Raw genomic sequence first — 17,927 nt, 5'->3', positions numbered from 1 at the left:
GAACCTTTACTACCTGTAACTTTTCCTCCTAAAAGACTGGCCAAACTGTCTGCCAGTGTGCGTTTTGATTTAGAAAAATAGAAGTGGCCAAGGTTTTTAGAAAATTTTAGCCATCAGTTCATTTACTTAATCGTTGATTGTAAAATAACGATAATTTGTGATGATGTGTTTCGTGTTTTAATCAGGATGAATTGTACTTTGGCATGTTCAATCCAGGATGTTGAATCGCATTTAAAAATTTACACTAAATTGTCATTTCTACCAGCTTAGTAGAAGGGAGTAATCAAAGCAACTACACAAACATATTGATGAATCATTGATTTCGAATAGAGAAGCCTTATTGTGTATGCTTTAATTATGATCTTTTGGAAATTGAATAATATCAGGTGTAAGTCATTTTTAATTAAAGACAAACGATAACTATTTGATACACTTTCATGTATAAAAGATCATCATTATTCATTAATATATAAATTAAATCAATCCCAGTCGCGCAGGTATGTTCTGAGGCATAAATAACATCTCTGATCACGGGAAGTAAAGCCGTTGGACCTCGGTGCATGAGTAGATGGGTTAATAGGTAGGGTCCAGGTGTGTGAGCTGCCTCCCTGGCGTCGGCAACATTGGTGCTCAGCACGGCAAACAAATCAAGGGAAAAAGAAAAGATTTGCAACTTTTGCAATAATGTTTTGCAATTTTAGTTGATATGTTACTCTTCAGAAAGAAGGTAATGGCAATTGCGTATCAAACTGTCAGAATTATTCCTTCTTCTAGGGAGCCTCTGCGCTTCCCATTAATAATTTCCAAAGCTTCAATTGAAATTTCAAAGCACGAGCTAGGTTAAATCCGGCACATCGTGTAATATTCAGCCAAATCGACCTTCACCCGCCGCAACATTAAGTTCAACATGTCCCATGTATGCAATAGACCAACATACTTTGGTAATTCTTTCCCAGACCCAATCCACCGGGGCAGTTGAATTATTAAATTCTAATCCATTGAACGTGTGTAACTCGATGGTTGTTGTCCGGCTGGGCAGTCGTCAGTGGCACACCTTCGCTTCTGGCTTCAATATGTCTCTGTTCCTTGTATCCTTTCCTGTCTCTACTCTGTCTCAACTGGCTCGGAGGCTGACTTCGAACAGGTACGGAGGTATGTTAAGTTCACTGTAGGTACAATACGACGAACTTGTTACATGCTGCAGCTTGAATGTTGAAATCGGCAACGGGTAGCGGCGAGAGGTTCCCATTACCTACTGCATTACTGGGCAGTGCAATCGAAGGTGCAATGTTGAAACTGGACTACTGGATGCGAGTGAAGAAAAATGCAACAATCAAGCGTTTATTTGCTCGCTGCGAACAACTTGTTTGAACTGCACTGATTGCATGTACTTGGTAGGAAGTTTTTTGTTCTTGCTGTGTTAAGGAAATGGTCTTTTAGTGCCTGTTGATCTGTTTGGTTTTTTTTTATTTAAGGTTCGATTATAAGACTTATACCTTTATTTTGCTTCACTTTCAGTGTTTCACTTATCCTTTTAGTTAGTTCTAGTTGAGCGATATGTCTGCAGATTTCCAGTTTAACTAGTCATGATTTATCAGTCCAAAATCAGAATAAACGTTGATATTTGAAAAAAAAAAACCCGTAACAACTCATCTTTTTCGGGTTTCCAGTTCTGGCTTACTAAAAACACGAAATGACTTTCTAGTCATATCTAGTGCATGCTTTAGAAGAAAAAAACGAACTTTGCTCAAAAATTTACCGAACGTAAACCTTACAAAAATCACTTCAATGCTGATCCAACACGAGTGATTCAAGAGCTGCAAGAATCGGATTACCAATATATTATTGCAAAATACTCCGTAGGATTCCTTCAACCTAGTTAATCCATCTCATCTCATCCTCGAAGAATCGCAATCCTAGACTCAACAATTTAAAGATTGTACTCGGAAAAAATGCAACACTTTATTTTGTGTTTAACTGTTTTATGACTTAATTACAAAATTGATGAAATTTTGCAGAATCTCGTCAAAATCTGTCAAGTGGTTATCGAGATGGCTTGCAAGCAAAAATGCTTCGACAAAAAATATATTTTTTTCCTTTGGTTTGTTTTTTTCCGTCGATCTTGTTTTCCGTGCTGAGCACCAATGCTACCGACGTGCCAAGGAAGGCAGCTCCCACACCTGGACCCTTCCTATCGACCCATCAACTCATGAACCGGGGACCAACGGCTTTACTTCCCATCCGAAGGAAGGCGTGATCAGAGATGTTATGCCTCAGAACATCCCGGCGGTGCCGACTGGGATTGAACCCAGGCCTGCTTGGGTGAGAGGTAATCACCCCTTACCACTACACCACCGGCGCCATTGACAAAAAATATGGTAGCGGTCATATTACAATCGATTAGAAAAAAAAATGGTCGCAGTGATGAAAACACCCGACAAGGATTATTATTATGGGAGCGGTCGTGGAAAATTCTGGCCAACCCCACAGGTGGATCACCAAATAGTTTTGAATCGACAATTCGACCGTGTCCCGTGTGATAAAATCGTTCAATGAAGCGGTTCGGACTTCATTTCTTCAAGTAAGGAAGGCGCCTAACTGAACCGATAAACCGAAAACGGTTGCCAAAACCCGCACCAGGAAGCTGTACTACGAGTGGTTGGTGCAGCCGAAATGCATCGTAATGGACGACGAGATGTACATTAAAGCCGACACCAAGCAGATCCCCGGCCTGGGTTTTTTTTTGTTGGCAAGTGTAACAAGTACGCTTTCCATATAGATAGTTATTTATTTAATTAATACAATTTACTCATTTAATCAAATTGCATGAAGTTTCGTTTTTTTTTAAATTAAATTCATAAATGTGTTCACCGCCAAAGAATATCCACTCATGTTGAGTTACACTTGTCATACAAAATGAGTTCCCTGCGTTCAGATGCAAGCGCAAAATAAAATGTAACTGCCTGTTGAGCGTACCGACCGGGGAAACGTTCTGTACTAGCGGCTAACTGAGGAATGTCCTAGCTTGAATCGACTTGTGGAAGAGGCAAGAGTGGTCCGTTTTCTTATCGTGTCGTGGTGTGTTTAAACACTGTAGTTAACGACATGAGAATCCCTAATAGGATTGTTAAAACATTGCCCTTTCCTTAAGAAACAAGCTAGGCAAACTCTAGCTAGTGCAGTGCAGTGGGCGGCAAAGTGTGTGGATTCAGAAGTTCATGAGGTAAAGGTAGTAATTCCTAGACTACAAAATAGGTCGACTTACTAGCGTGCGCGTGTGTTATCCCCATAGGTTCGTGGCAGCGAAGGTCATTTGCCGACACACCACCTTTCGTGAGAAACCGCTTTTGATCCCACCTGTCGACTTCGGAGTATCCCCGAGGCACACGTGGTCGTAAGAGGTCGCGTCCGTTAATATACGCGACCTGGACAGGCAGGCCAAACGAAACCATCATCGGTATCTGTCGGAACACCGAACAACCAACGCTACCCGTGGTCGTGGGTACGGACGAACGGACGCATGTGCCGCGTTCCCGCGTAAGCCCGCGCTTCCGGTGAGTGAGACCAATCAGCATCGTATGATCGCATCCGTGATAGTTTCTGGGCCGAAGTAGTGCGTACGCAGCTTCGGCACCGCGCGCCGCCGTCTCCTCTTCAAGCTGCAGCGACATAAACCCTAGGTAGTCAATCGTGAGTACATGCATGTAACCCATTTCTCGTTGTATCGTCCATGCGCATGAGACCGAACGAAAGTCCGTGAATGGGTTAACCAGTGAAAACCCGAAGCACCCGAAGAACAGGAATGGTTAGGAGCAGGCATGGAAAATCATTTACATTCATTTCATGCATTCATTTACATTCATTTGCCTCTAACTTTTTTCATCAACTGCATTCCGCAAAATGATGTATAGAGCTTTAGTAGATTTTGTTATTAGCTACTGTTATTGCCCACAACTCAAAACTGTATCTCTTATGCATCAATAATTAGAGCCGGCAGAACTCGTTACTGTTTTTCAGTGAATGTAAAATACATTCACTGAAAAACAGTAGTGGATTCTGTTTGCTCTGGTTCATCAGGCATAAGAGATATGGATTTGAGTTCTTGACAAAAGTTGTAGCTAATAACAAAACCTACAAAAGCATCATACATCATTTTGCGGAACTCTGTTGATAAAAAAAAGTTACGGGCAAATGAATGTAAATGAATCCACGAAATGAATGCAAATGATTTTCCATGCCTGGTTAGGAGGACACACACTGAACACACGTCTGGGAAATAGCATTGGTAGTGTAGACTAAAGGATAGGAAAGAGGAGAGGAGGGGAAGGGAAGATAAAGGCCTACCCGCATAAACACGAACCATAAATTGACCTTACCGATAATGGTTATAAATTGTTTATAATCCCTCCTTAACTTTAACTGAAATGGTTTTGGAACCTTACATGAACGTTTGTGTGATAAAGTTTTAACCTTATGTTTTATGGTTTTTAGGAAGCGGACCTTACAAATAATGGGTTGTTAAGAACCATTACCATTTCAAATTTTTGTTTTCTCCATACATTTTCGGAAAGAAAACTATATTAGAACGTTTTTACTTATGGTTTGAGAACATTAGGAGGATATATTCCACGTAAAGTTGAGCGATAATACAAAACGATTAATGGACCTTACTGACTACCATAACCATAATCATTAATGTTCTCAAACCATAAGTAAAAACGTTCTAATATAGTTCTCGCTATGTCGCAGTTGGTACGATAGATCGTTCTGGTTAGGCCCGTGATGAAAACCCCGCTCACGTGACTTCTGTTCCGGACAAATTGTTGTTCTTGTGCACTTGTAATTTATAGGGACTTCGCGGGATATCTTCTCGGGCGAATCTTTCCCGCAGCCAGTCAGCATTCTCCCCGTATTCGGGAAACATCGACCCAATCCTCAGGAAGGTCTCAGGCCGGGCAAACCTGCAATCTGCTGGGTGGTCTCCCTTTGGGAGTGGCGCTTAAGCCACCCATGTTGTGAACGGAAAGCTCGACAGGCTGGCGGGTTACACAAGTCCCACCTGGATGTTTCAGGAAAGTTCCGGAAGAAGAAGGTCGACAAATTTCCAAGAAGGACTTAGTGTGACGACAGGCGATCTGTGGGTGCGGTAAATTCAGCAAGCCGTACATAACAACCGGCACCATCAACGGCGAAATATATAAAAATAATGCCTCCAGAAGTGCCTGCTGCAAGGAGGAAAATCCGGCACCCTCGCCAGAACTTCGCTCAATAGGAACAATTCTAAGCGATTATGAAGGACAAACTCCGGAAAAAAAGGGAAGGTCTTCAGAAACGACAAGGATTTGAAGAAAGAGTGAATGAAAGTTTATAAGAAAGATAACGCAAGTGTTGCACAGGATTTGATGGGTAGCGTTAAGTCCAAGGTGGAGGCATTTAGCCTAGGAGAGGTGGTTGAATAAGCCAACTTTGCAAAAACATAGCTAATATGTGTTTGTTTATTCCCTGAGAGTTTCAAAAATATCCGACTTTAAATTAATTTTTCGTGATATTTTTTTACTTTTTCATTTTTTTTTAAATACAGTCTTTACGTAAAAATTGCGATAACGTCTTTAATGCTGTATTCAGGGTTGCCAGCGATGCGGGAACACCGGTAAAATAGGAAAATAAAAAAGGAATTTAAAATATCTTAGCATTCGGTCGTCGACTAAAGAATTCTTCATGATTTTGAGCAATGCAGATTTCATCTTTATCAATTTATGAAGTAATACTATTTTATTAAATTGTTAAATTTATTGCATAAATGTTATCCAATTTTCATCATATTGGACTCTTCATCTTAGGATATATGTTGGGTTTTAATAATTTCTTAAATAATTTTTGGAAACATATTTTTGAGAAGGATAAGATGTCTCTTAGCCGGGGGCTCCTTCTTTACCGTTAATATTGCACTTCTTAGGAGACCCCATATAATATGTTTTCAAAGTTTGAATTTCAAATGCACGATCTTATTTTTCCTCCTAAGATCTCGAATGAAAAAAACTGAAATTAAAAAAAAAATCAAAATAACATCAAATATATACATGGAATCTACATTTCGCCACACAAAAAATTAAACTATTGTGATCCGGAGGGAACTTGATCAAAAGTATAGAATTGGTTGCTTGGTTAACAAAAGATATCTTGATAGCATTTCATTATGGGACTCCAATGGTAGGTTTGACGAGTTTCTCGTTATAAAAAAGTAGTTTTTTCTGCCTTATTTTTAATTTTATTTAATTGACGATCAATAGCATTCAATATCAGTTTTCATATATCATAGAGTTGAAACGATTGTTGTCCTTAAGTTGAAAGCAGCATTTTTCTATAAACTAAGTGTGTCAATAAATCATTTTTTGACGTAGGACTACGTCTGTGATTTGTATACGGGGGTACACTTTGTGAAAACCGGAAAACGAAACATGTAACGAATTTATGAAAGATTTTAAACGTTAATAATTCAGCTGCCCCTGGACCAATTTCAATAATTTTATCACCAACCGATCATAAATATTTCTATACATTGATAACAATGATTTTGATTGTTGATTTTCAACAAAAAACTATTTAAAAAGTGATAGATGTCAAGCATTTTCCAAAGCGGCAAAATAAATAACAAATCCCCAATTACGTACATGCATATACTGCTTTCCCAACTCTGTCATCAGAGAGTCGTTAGTAGACGAAACAAGTCGAAGTGGCATTCGCCTCCGATTTTCGGGCGTGTGCAAATAAGGAGAATGCAATTGCGTAGCATTTTGCACACTCCTCACCATATTCAGAACCACACTCCCCCAACTACTATACAAAATGCTCTCCAGAGTCGTAATCTTGAAACAAAACTTGGAAGCAGGGATGCAAGTGATTTTGATCGATTCTCTTCATCGACATTCTGTTTCGTTAAGTTAATAGGGTTTTTGATCTTATTTCCGTCCTACTAAGGACAACCCGTGCTTTACCTCTCTTTTCTGAACGAATTTAAACCAAAATTGGAATATATCTGTCAAAAATGACTTCTAAATTTATCCACCTTTCCATACGTACCGTTGGATTTGATAAAGAGTTAAAAATTGTTGAGATATTGTTCAAAATCTAATACTGCTTCTTGATTCTAAATTTGTTCTACGAGTTTCAATTCCGTCCTAACGTATTTAAACGCCATTAGATTTTCTTCGTCCTACGGATAAACGTAGAAAAAGGGGATTCGCTAGGAACGCTTATTTTGTTTTGAGAACAATGAGCGTAAATATTCATACAATGCGCTCTAACAGGATTTATGTTGTAGCTAATGAACTAACGCATCGAAATAAACCTATTATTGATTTGTGCACGGTGAAATCATTGATATTATTGATCTTTTCTGATCTATAGAACGGAAATGGGCGATTACGACGAAGTAGCGCTCTACCCTAACACAACGGTAAACACATTCGTTTGTTGTTCTGGTTGTAGAAGAGCATAGCAGAAATAGTGCGAAATACGTTAAGCGAACCCCACACCTCTTAATATATTGACGCGAAGGGGAATTATTGACCATAAAATTTATGATGTGAATACAGAAATGTTGTCAATACCGATGTATTGACGTCAATATTGAATGTATTGACAATACTATTATCATAGAGGTAACTCTAAGACTAGAAGGTCCCGAAATAACGTGCTCAACTTTTTGGCTCAGCTCTGGTACTCTCTTCGGTCCCAAGCTAATTGATTCACCCCTCGAAACATAGGAAAATCCACGAACCCCTCATTTTATCTGTCAAACTTTCATAGCGAATCAAAACAAGCATTGCGTAGTATTAGAATTTCGACTAGAATGGGGTGATGATGATGATGATGGTCCCAACTCTTACCCCTACAAAGGTTTGAGCTGGACGATTTATCTTTAAGATAATTAAATATGACATTTTAACCAGGTTGAAAACAAAATCGAACTGGTTTCAGTTACAGATATAAATTCCCTCTAGAGTTTACAGTTGCTTCACAGCGATATAAATGTGGAAAAGCTCAGGCGTCCACCTCTTGGTTCGCCTTTTTGTCCACCTAAAATATTCATAAGCATTACAAGCAATCAAGAGTTAATGAACAATCAACAAAGCATCCTATTACACTAGCAACCCCGCAATCTGATGCTATCATATTTTTCAGCAATGTCAGGAATGCTCACGAACCCCTAACATTTGCCAGAAAACTTACTACTAACTCAAGGGATCTTTCAAATAAGCCTCAAAATTGCATTTTATTTTTATCAAATATTAAATTCAGTCCTCTATATCCGTAATACGCACGCGAGGCTCAAACCTTTGTAGACTACTTTTTTTTTAATTTATCTACTATTAAATCAAATATTAAAAATCGATCATCTCCCTCGTCGCGAACAGAAATAGTTTTTGCAGTGCTACAATAATTATTAAAAAGTCGTTATGATAGCTATCCATATAAAATAATCCGTTAGAGAAATTTCGTCAAGATACATAATTTGTCAATTCATAAAAAAATCACTGGATAATTGTTTAAAAGACAGTTTTAACGTGTGAAATGCAGTGTCTTTTAAATTCTGTAAGTGTTGCTAAACGTGTGATATGTCTAGGCATCGAATTAAAAACATTTATTCCTTTATAATATAATGAATTTTGTGAAGCACAAGTCAAGAAATGTGGTGTTCTTATTTCATCCGCGTTTCTAGTATTATATCTATGAAAGTCACTTCCTCTTTCAATTCGATCACACAAATATCGAGGCAGCAAACCGTTAACTACTTTAAAAATGAACACCATAGTCAAATATACAATTCTTTGCTTCACCGACAACCATTGTAAGGCGTCTAGCATCAAAGTTGAGGAAGTGAATCTATTACATCTCAAAATCAAACGCATCAATTTATCCTGCAAGCGCTGTAATCTCGATATTTGTGTTGCATTGGCCAGAAATAAAATGGAAGGGCAAAAATCAAGGTGAGGAGAGATGATTGATTTGTATAGCTGTATTTTACTGGCAATAGTTAAATCGTTTTTCAGTCGACATTGAATTCCATACTTCTTGGCAATTTTCTTGATGAAATTGTCAATGTGAGAGTTGAACTTAAGTGTGTCAGCAATAATCACGCCAAGATATTTAATCTCCCGAACGCGATCAATAGTCTCATCATCAATTACAACAGAGACGTTCTCATTTACTCGATTCCACGAAATTACCATAAATTTAGTTTTACTTGTATTCAATTTTACCTGCTTGTACTTCAACCATCTACTTAGAGAACGCAAATCTTCATTCAAGTGTAAAACGGCATCATCTAAATCCTTAGCTGCAATGAATTACACAGTATCATCTGCAAAAAGATTAATGTCGCAAAATCATAAAACACGTCGCAAGTCATTAATATACATAATAAATAACAGGGGCCCTAATACACTTCCCTGGGGTACTCCCAGGTTATTCCCCACGGGACTGGAAACAGAATCATTGAAAACAGTCCGTTGAGTTCTGTCAGACAAATAGCTTTCAAACCATTTATATGCAGTACTCCTAATTCCAAAGCGCTTCATTGATCTTAACAATAAGGGCCTAGAAATTGTTTCAAAAGCGTGTTTAAGATCCAAAAAACAGCAACAATCGTATCTTTACACTCCAAGTTATTTTTCCACTTCACTAATTCCAAATTCAACGCGGTTTCACAAGAATGACCTTCCCGATATCCCGATTGTTCTGGTATCAACAAACTATTACCAACAATCAATACGAAACTAACGATTTTAAATTGGCTCACCACTTTAGTAGCCTATTGGTCCCAAGCAAACGATTAACGTACCCTATTCTAGTTGAAATTCTATTACTACACTATGTTTGTTTTGATTCGCTATGAAAGTTTGACAGATAACATCAGGGGTGTGTGGATTCATGCAGAACATGCAGGGGTGAGTGAAATAGCTTCGGACTGCTTGGGACCGTTGTTCTGGTACTGAGTGAGCCAAAAATAATAATGATTTTCTTCGGGACCCAGTGGTCTTAGAGTTACCTCTATGCTATTACTATTTAAATACTCCAACAGCTGGCCTTTAACAACAAGTTCTAAAATTTTCTCACGTTAATCGTTTGCTTGGGACCAATAGGCTAGTCAAGTGGTGAGCCAATTTAAGATCGTTAGTTTCGTATTGATTGTTGCTATTATTGTCAATAAAATCGTGTAGGGTCCTCTTTACACAATAAGATTATTTTACCGAAATCTGTGAAACTTTACCGAAATCTCAACAGCTGAACGTTCGGTAAACAGTTTGGTGATTTTTCACAGATTTCCTGTAATTTTTCAACGAATATTCGTGAAAAATCACAGAAAATCTGTGAAAAATCACCGAGCTGTTTACCAAACGTTCAGCTATTGAGATTTCGGGAAAATTTCACAGATTTCGGTAAAATAATCTTAGTGTGTAGTGAAGCCATGGATATCAAAAGAGGAAATCGATGAAGAGAATTGACTTTCACCCCTCTGCTTCTAAGGACCTCAATTCAGACGTCATCATAGCAATGAACTCTACCATCGCACTGCTTTTGGTTCATGGCAGCGAATCCAAACACATAATGCAACATACGATACAGAGAAAACGGTTGCTACGACTACCATGACAAACTCGCTCTGTAACATAGCTCGATTGGAGTGGTAGAAGGATAATGATATATTGCTTGCCTGCTTTGTTGCAATATACACTGATTAGAACATAGCTTGATCAGAATCGAGAAAAGGCATAGCAAAAAAAAATCACACATTTTTATGCTTTTAAATACAGTAATGAATCGATTTTGTCAGCCCCAATTTTGACATTTATTTCCAATGTTCTACGAAATCCATGCGCTTTTAAAGTGGTCTTATGGCACCAAAGGACCAATCATGATGATGAATAAAAAATATTTTAGATTACGGATATGTGAAAATATTGAAAGATAAAAGTCTGATGCGCAGAGGGGCTGACCAAATCGGATCATTACTGTAAACATAAGTTTAAAAATCTTTAAAATGTACTTTTTTTGTTATTCAAGTTTTATACGGTTTTTTTTTTTCATTTTAAACGAAAATATATAATTTTTAATCAGTGTGTATTTTTATTCTAGAAAAAAAATCCAGTTTCCTACAACTTTGTCTCAGACGTCATTTCGATTAAATGAGCCGTTTTTGTGCTATGATTTAATAAAATATCGAATACGCCATTTTGAAAAAAATAGGCGTGAGTTAAGGCCCAAACGCAATGTTGGCGGAAGCGGAACGGAAACGGAAAGTTTGACAGTTGTCACAAATGACATCAAGATGCCTAACCGAAGTCGATTTGGTTCTAACTAGTTTTCAATCCGACAAGTAGGCTTACTCAGATCGGGCTTTTCCGCTGCCGCTGCCGTTCCGCTTCCGCTGTCATTGCGTTTGGGCCTTTATTATGGCCGAATTCGCCCCCTAACGTGGGTATATCATCTTTTCGTGGTACGTTACGACAAAACTACCACCGATTCCTAGTCCTGACTACTTCAAACTAGGGAAACAGGATTTTTCAGTAATCTTAGTTCTTGTTACTTTTTATGCCTTGTTTATAGTGATAAGTCCTCGGGTTGCTTGGACCGAGGATGATTTATAAACAAGGAAAAAATGAGTTAGTCTTCATCTATGTGATTCCTAATCTTCTATTCGTTGTTCCCTAGGTTTGAAGTGGTTAAGACTAGGGTTCTGATGCATGGTCATTATAGGTATTATTCCTTAATTTTGTTGCTAAGAAATCCAATTTTGACTGAAAAAGGGGCGTGCCTTTGAAGGGTGTTTCAACACTCCGAAGGGTATAAATAGCGGAACCTTTCAATTAGAGTCGGATTCTAGCGATAAATGCAAGAATGACAACTGTGAAAAAATCGAATACTTCATCATTTCTCAATAGTGATGGAGTAAACTAAAGATACGGGATATAAGTACTAAACGTATTGCTTCTGTGTATATTCCTCCCCGAGTTTCGACTAGTCAAAAACAACTTTCAGATATCTGTTCAGTTCTTCCTACTCCACGGTTGATTATGGGAGATTTTAATTCCCACGGTACAGGCTGGGGGGAACTGTATGATGACAACCGCTCTACTTTGATATATGACCTCTGTGATAACTTCAATATGACAATTCTTAACAATGGAGAAGTAACACGTCTGGCTGGTCCATCCTCAAATGGAAGTAGATTAGACCTCACACTTTGCTCTAATTCATTATCGTTGGATTGCACGTGGAATGTGATCCAGGATCCCCACGGTAGTGATCACTTGCCGATCGGCATTTCGATTGCCAGTGGGTTCAATTCGTCGGAATCCGTTAACGTCGCGTACGACCTCACCCGTAATATCGATTGGACAACGTTCAAGACCGCGATAGATGAAGCCGTGTCGTCGGTAGAAGAGCTTCCACCGTTGGAGGAATATAACTTCCTCTCCAATCTGATCTTGGACAGCGCGCTTCGAGCTCAAACTCGGCCGGTTCCAGGAACGTCTTTTCGTAGGAAACCTCCTACCCCTTGGTGGGACCAGCAATGCACTGAGGTTTATCGTAAAAAGTCCGACGCGTTTAAGCTTTTCCGGAAACGCGGAACACCCGAGTATTTCGAAGCGTACTCGACTCTTGAACACGAACTCAAGAGCCTCATCAAAGCCAAGAAACGCGGATACTGGCGGCAATTCGTGGACGGTTTATCGCGCGAAACGTCGATGAATACGCTTTGGAACACGGCGCGACGGATGCGTAACCGGTCTTCAAACAACGAGAGCGAGGAGTACTCGGATCGGTGGATTCTCAAGTTCGCGCGAAAAGTATGTCCTGATTCCGTGCCGGCACAGATGATTCCTCGCGAAACGACGAATTCGGTAGACGAGATCAGCCAGCCTTTTTCAATGCTGGAGCTCTCACTCGCGCTCGTTTCGTGTCGCAATTAGGCTCCGGGGGCTGATAGGATCAAGTTCGACTTGTTGAAGAACCTCCCAGACGTTGCTAAGAGGCGCATGTTGAACTTGTTTTGTCAGTTCCTGGAGTTCAATATTGTTCCAGATGATTGGAGGCGAGTGAGAGTTATAGCCATTAAAAAGCCTGGAAAACCCGCGTCAGATCATAACTCGTATCGTCCCATCGCGATGTTATCGTGCATTCGAAAATTGTTGGAGAAAATGATCCTTTTTCGCCTCGACAAATGGGTTGAGACGAACCACCTACTCTCAGATACTCAATTTGGTTTCCGTAGGGGTAAGGGAACGAACGACTGTCTCGCGTTGCTTTCCACAGAAATCCAGTTGGCTTTTGCTAAAAAAGAGCAAATGGCTTCTGTGTTCTTGGATATTAAGGGGGCTTTTGATTCAGTATCGGTTGAAGTCCTTTCAGACAAACTCCACGCTTGTGGCCTTTCCCCATTAATTAATAACTTTTTGTACAATTTGCTGTCAGAGAAACATATGAGCTTTTCTCATGGAAACTCTACAGCTTCACGATTTAGCTACATGGGTCTCCCCCAGGGCTCATGTTTAAGCCCCCTTCTGTATAATTTCTACGTCAGAGAAATTGACAATTGTCTAAGTGACAACTGCACGTTGAGACAACTTGCAGATGACGGAGTAGTGTCAATGACAGGGCTCAAAGAGGTCGACCTGCAAGGACCCTTACAGGATACCTTAGATAATTTGTCTACTTGGGCTATCCAGCTAGGTATCGAATTCTCCACGGAGAAAACTGAGTTGGTCGTTTTTTCTAGGAAGCATAGCCCAGCACAACCAAAGCTTCAACTTTTGGGTAAACCGATCACTCATTCCATGTCTTTCAAATATCTTGGGGTCTGGTTCGATTCCAAATGCACCTGGAGATCCCACATTGAGTATCTGAGACGAAAATGCCAACAAAGGATCAATTTTCTCCGAACAATTACCGGAACGTGGTGGGGAGCTCATCCGCAAGATCTTCTAACGTTGTACCGGACAACGATTTTATCGGTTTTAGAGTACGGTAGTTTTTGCTTCCAGTCGGCGGCTAAAACGCACATCATCAAACTGGAACGTATCCAGTATCGTTGTCTTCGTATCGCGTTAGGATGCATGCACTCGACTCATACGATGAGTCTCGAAGTGTTGGCGGGCATGTTGCCAGTATCGGATCGGTTTTCGGAATTGTCCCTCAGGCTCCTCACCCGTTGTGAAGTTATGAACCCACTGGTAATCGAAAACTTTGAGAAGCTTCTTGAGCTGAACCCTCAAACTCGTTTTATGTCATTGTACTACGTGTACATAACACAGGATGTCAGCCCTTCACAGCATAATCCTCATCGTGTATGCTTCTCCGACTTCGGCAATTCAGTTAGTTTTGATTTATCTATGACGCGGGAGATTCATGGGATCCCAGAACATCATCGTTCCATGATTGTTCCGTCAATTTACGCTGCAAAGTTTGGCCAAGTTGATTCCGCAAGATCGTTCTTCACAGATGGATCATTAATAGAGGCGTCCGCTGGTTTTGGTATTTATAACGAATTTCATAGCGCCTCTCGAATGCTTCAAGCTCCTTGTTCCGTATATGTTGCTGAGCTGGCGGCAATACATTATACGCTAGAAACGATCGCCTCACTTGCACCAGATCATTATTTTATTTTTACGGATAGTCTCAGTTCTGTCGAGGCTATTCGCTCTATGAGGCCGGTAAAGCACTCCTCGTATTTTCTCATGAAAATACGAGAGCTTCTGAGTGCTTTATCTTTAAGATCTTTTGTCATCACCTTTGCATGGGTCCCATCTCATTGCTCGATTCCGGGCAATGAGAAGGCGGACTCACTTGCTAAGGTGGGCGCTATGCAAGGCGATATTTACGATCGACAAATCGCCTACAATGAATTTTTCTTCATTTATCGTCAACAGTCGCTCGCCAGCTGGCAAAATAAATGGAGTGAAGGAAGTTTGGGACGATGGCTATTCTCGATCATCCCTAAGGTGTCGAAGAGTCCTTGGTTCAAGGGGTTGGATGTGGGTCGAGACTTCATTCGTCTGATGTCTCGCCTCATGTCCAATCACTATTCGTTAAACGCTCACTTGTTTCGTGTTGGGCTGGGAGACAGCAATCTCTGTGAATGTGGACAAGGTTACCAAGACGCCGATCACATCCTTTGGTCTTGTGCTGAGCATCGTGGAGTCAGATCTGAGCTATGCGATTCCCTTCGGGCTCGAGGTAGACAACCTAATGTTCCAGTTCGGGATATTTTGGCTAGACGTGATCTGGAGTTTATGAAACTCATATATGTTTACTTTAAGAATACTAACCTTAGATTGTAAGTTTGATTAACCTTGTGTTTAGTTTGTGTATTGTGCGTGTAGTTTTTTTTTTTAATGTTTGTCTTCAAGATGAATAGAAATAAGTTCATGTTTTAGGATTAATTAAATATTTGTATAATAAATCATATTTCAAACCTCCTTCTCCCTTTCCCCATCCAAAAAAATTGTAGATCTCCACTAACCTCGAGACGACCGCGAGTAATCGGTTCAATTCCTTTAACTCTAGATTTAAGACATGAATCATGTATAATGCAAATGATAACTCGGCTCTGTAAAGTTTATTCGATTGAGCCTGTACAAATAAATTAATAAAAAAAAAAAAAAAAAATAAGTACTAAACAATAGATCAAATTACTGGTCGCAGTGGTGTTAGGTCTCGAACAGAGGGAAAAAAATGGCCGAATTCAGGCAAAAAGTTGATTCATTTGCCCTGGCGAACAATTCTTAAAATTTCATGGAATTCTGAGATCAAAAATTTGTGACCTGGAACTACTCGATTTCATAAATTAAAGCTTTATTGTTCTATCTTTCAATATTGGCAGGGAAAAACATCAATGTTCCTCATGTTAATTTACAAACTTGCTGCTGTTAAGAATACGATACATCATTTAAGTTAGGCGAAACCAGAAGCATAAACCGAAGATGAGAGGATTGTATTTATCTGTACGTTTGGATTTTTTAAATTCCCATCACTAAATTGTTCCTTCGGAAGGGAAGTAAAGCCGGTGGTCCCCGGTTCATGAGTTGATGAGTCGATAGGTAGGGTCCAGGTGTGGGAGCTGCCTCCCTGGCACGTCGGTAGCATTGGTGCTCAGCACGGAAAACAAGATCGACGGAAAAAACAAACCAAAGAAGAAAAAAAATCACTAAATTGACATTTCACAAAAATGGATGGCTGTCATCTGATACATCACAACCACACACAACTTTTTATATCCTTCATAAATTGTACCTTTGTTTAACAGTTTAATTCAACTTATCACAAACACTTTGTTTCAAAAAAATCACTGCATTCCGGGAACTGTGGTAGCAGCAGCAGCATCTTGTTGCCCACTAACAACTTTGTAGTCCATTTCGTGCCCCGGTAGGGTAGCGGTATGCACTGTACTTCCGCTGACGGCTTCATATCGAGCTGATTTGTTTGAGGTGGACGCAGGAACTGCCACGTACTTTCCAAACGCGGATCCATACGCTTGGTTGCCGCTCCCGAATGGAGTGGTCACTGGCTTCGTTAGTCCGTTCACGCCTTGAACCTGGGCAATGGCTGGTGTCAGTGGCTGCTGAGGAGGTAGTTGAGTTTGGTAGTTGTTATACAGTACGGCGGCTGCATTCGGTTGAGGTGCACTATGTTGGATGATCTGTTGGGGAAAAGCCGGATGGAGGGCTGGTTGGAAGGGGCTGGGGAGTTGCTGTAGCTGTTGAGGAAAGAGCTGCGGGAATTGTGGGAAGACGGGATATTGAGGATAAGCCGGGTTGGGATAAGCCGGATGAGGGTAAGCGACGGGGAACTGGTATGGAAGATGAGCGAAGTTGTTGTAGGCCGGGATCATCGGTGGAACTTGCTGAGGTCCTAGTCCTACGCCGTTGGTGTAGGGGTTGTAACCATAGAATCCGTCCGGGGCGACATTGAACGGTATCAATGGCTGGACTGGTGCGTATTGTGGTTGCTCTGCTAAGGGATGAACTGGACCGAAATTTTGTGCAATCACTGTGGCCACCATGGCCAGAAGCGTTCCTAAGATCTGCAAATAGAAAATTGTAATAACTTCACTTAAATAATAGATCGTTTGGGGAATCCTACCTTCATTGTATTTTGTTAATCGTTCCTTCTAAAAAAATCCACACTCCGAGCGGTGGAAGATTCGAATCGACTGTGATTGATTTCCCCTGGGCAGGCACAACTTTTATAGATATTAAATCAAATGATTGCGGCCCATGTCCTTCGGATGGCGATTTTTGAGTAAATTTTTTGTGACGACCGTCTTCACTTCACTGTGTATGTGCTTTGAGGTGGAGGCCAAGGTCAGCATTGCGTTTATGTTTTCCCTGATTCTTTTTTGCCGTCGTCGCCGACGGGTGCTTTAGGTTCGGTAGTCATCGCTTCGATACACTTTGAGTGTGTGTGTGTGTGTGGCTTAATTCCATTAACCAGGTTTTTTTCGGTGGTGGCTTCGGCAGAGTTGCATTCCATCAAGTCAGTGAGGTGTGACTGAATTGCAAGTCTGCGGTGTTCGATCTTGATCCATCTTACGTTGGAAATGTTGGAAACCCTTAGCTAAATGATCGAACTTAGACCAAGATGTAACAGAGTCTTCGAAAAACACGAAGGTTGATAAGCACTTCAAAAAATATTTTTTAATTTTACTTAAATTATCAAATATCTGAAAAAATAGTATTTTCTCTTTTCCTTAACAATCTGCACACGATGCCTACGGTAAAATGTATAACAGCAAACTTGCAATGTACAACGAATTAACAAATATGATGGCTATTTGAAACTACAGACTTTTAAACTTATTTCGGATCAATACATTTAAAAACAATCGATAAATTGTTGAGCAATGATTTTTCAAAGATTACCAA

At 40.1% G+C, this 17,927-nt stretch overlaps 1 protein-coding gene across 1 annotated transcript; it reads right to left on the bottom strand.

Moving 5' to 3' along the window:
- Positions 1-16,348: 16,348 nt before the first annotated feature.
- On the bottom strand, positions 16,349-17,151 carry LOC135705818 (uncharacterized). The gene is made up of 2 exons (XM_065227668.1): positions 17,146-17,151; positions 16,349-17,086 (listed from the first exon to the last, which is right to left on the bottom strand). Exons 1-2 carry the CDS (start codon positions 17,149-17,151, stop codon positions 16,349-16,351), a joined length of 744 nt encoding a protein of 247 aa, XP_065083740.1.
- Positions 17,152-17,927: the final 776 nt, after the last annotated feature.

Source organism: Ochlerotatus camptorhynchus, unplaced genomic scaffold, assembly GCF_037179485.1.
Source record: "Ochlerotatus camptorhynchus isolate MF236.1 unplaced genomic scaffold, CSIRO-AGI_Acam_v1.1 ptg000274l, whole genome shotgun sequence".
Taxonomy (NCBI): domain Eukaryota; kingdom Metazoa; phylum Arthropoda; class Insecta; order Diptera; family Culicidae; genus Ochlerotatus; species Ochlerotatus camptorhynchus.
This window is presented reverse-complemented; position numbering and strand designations above follow the sequence as displayed.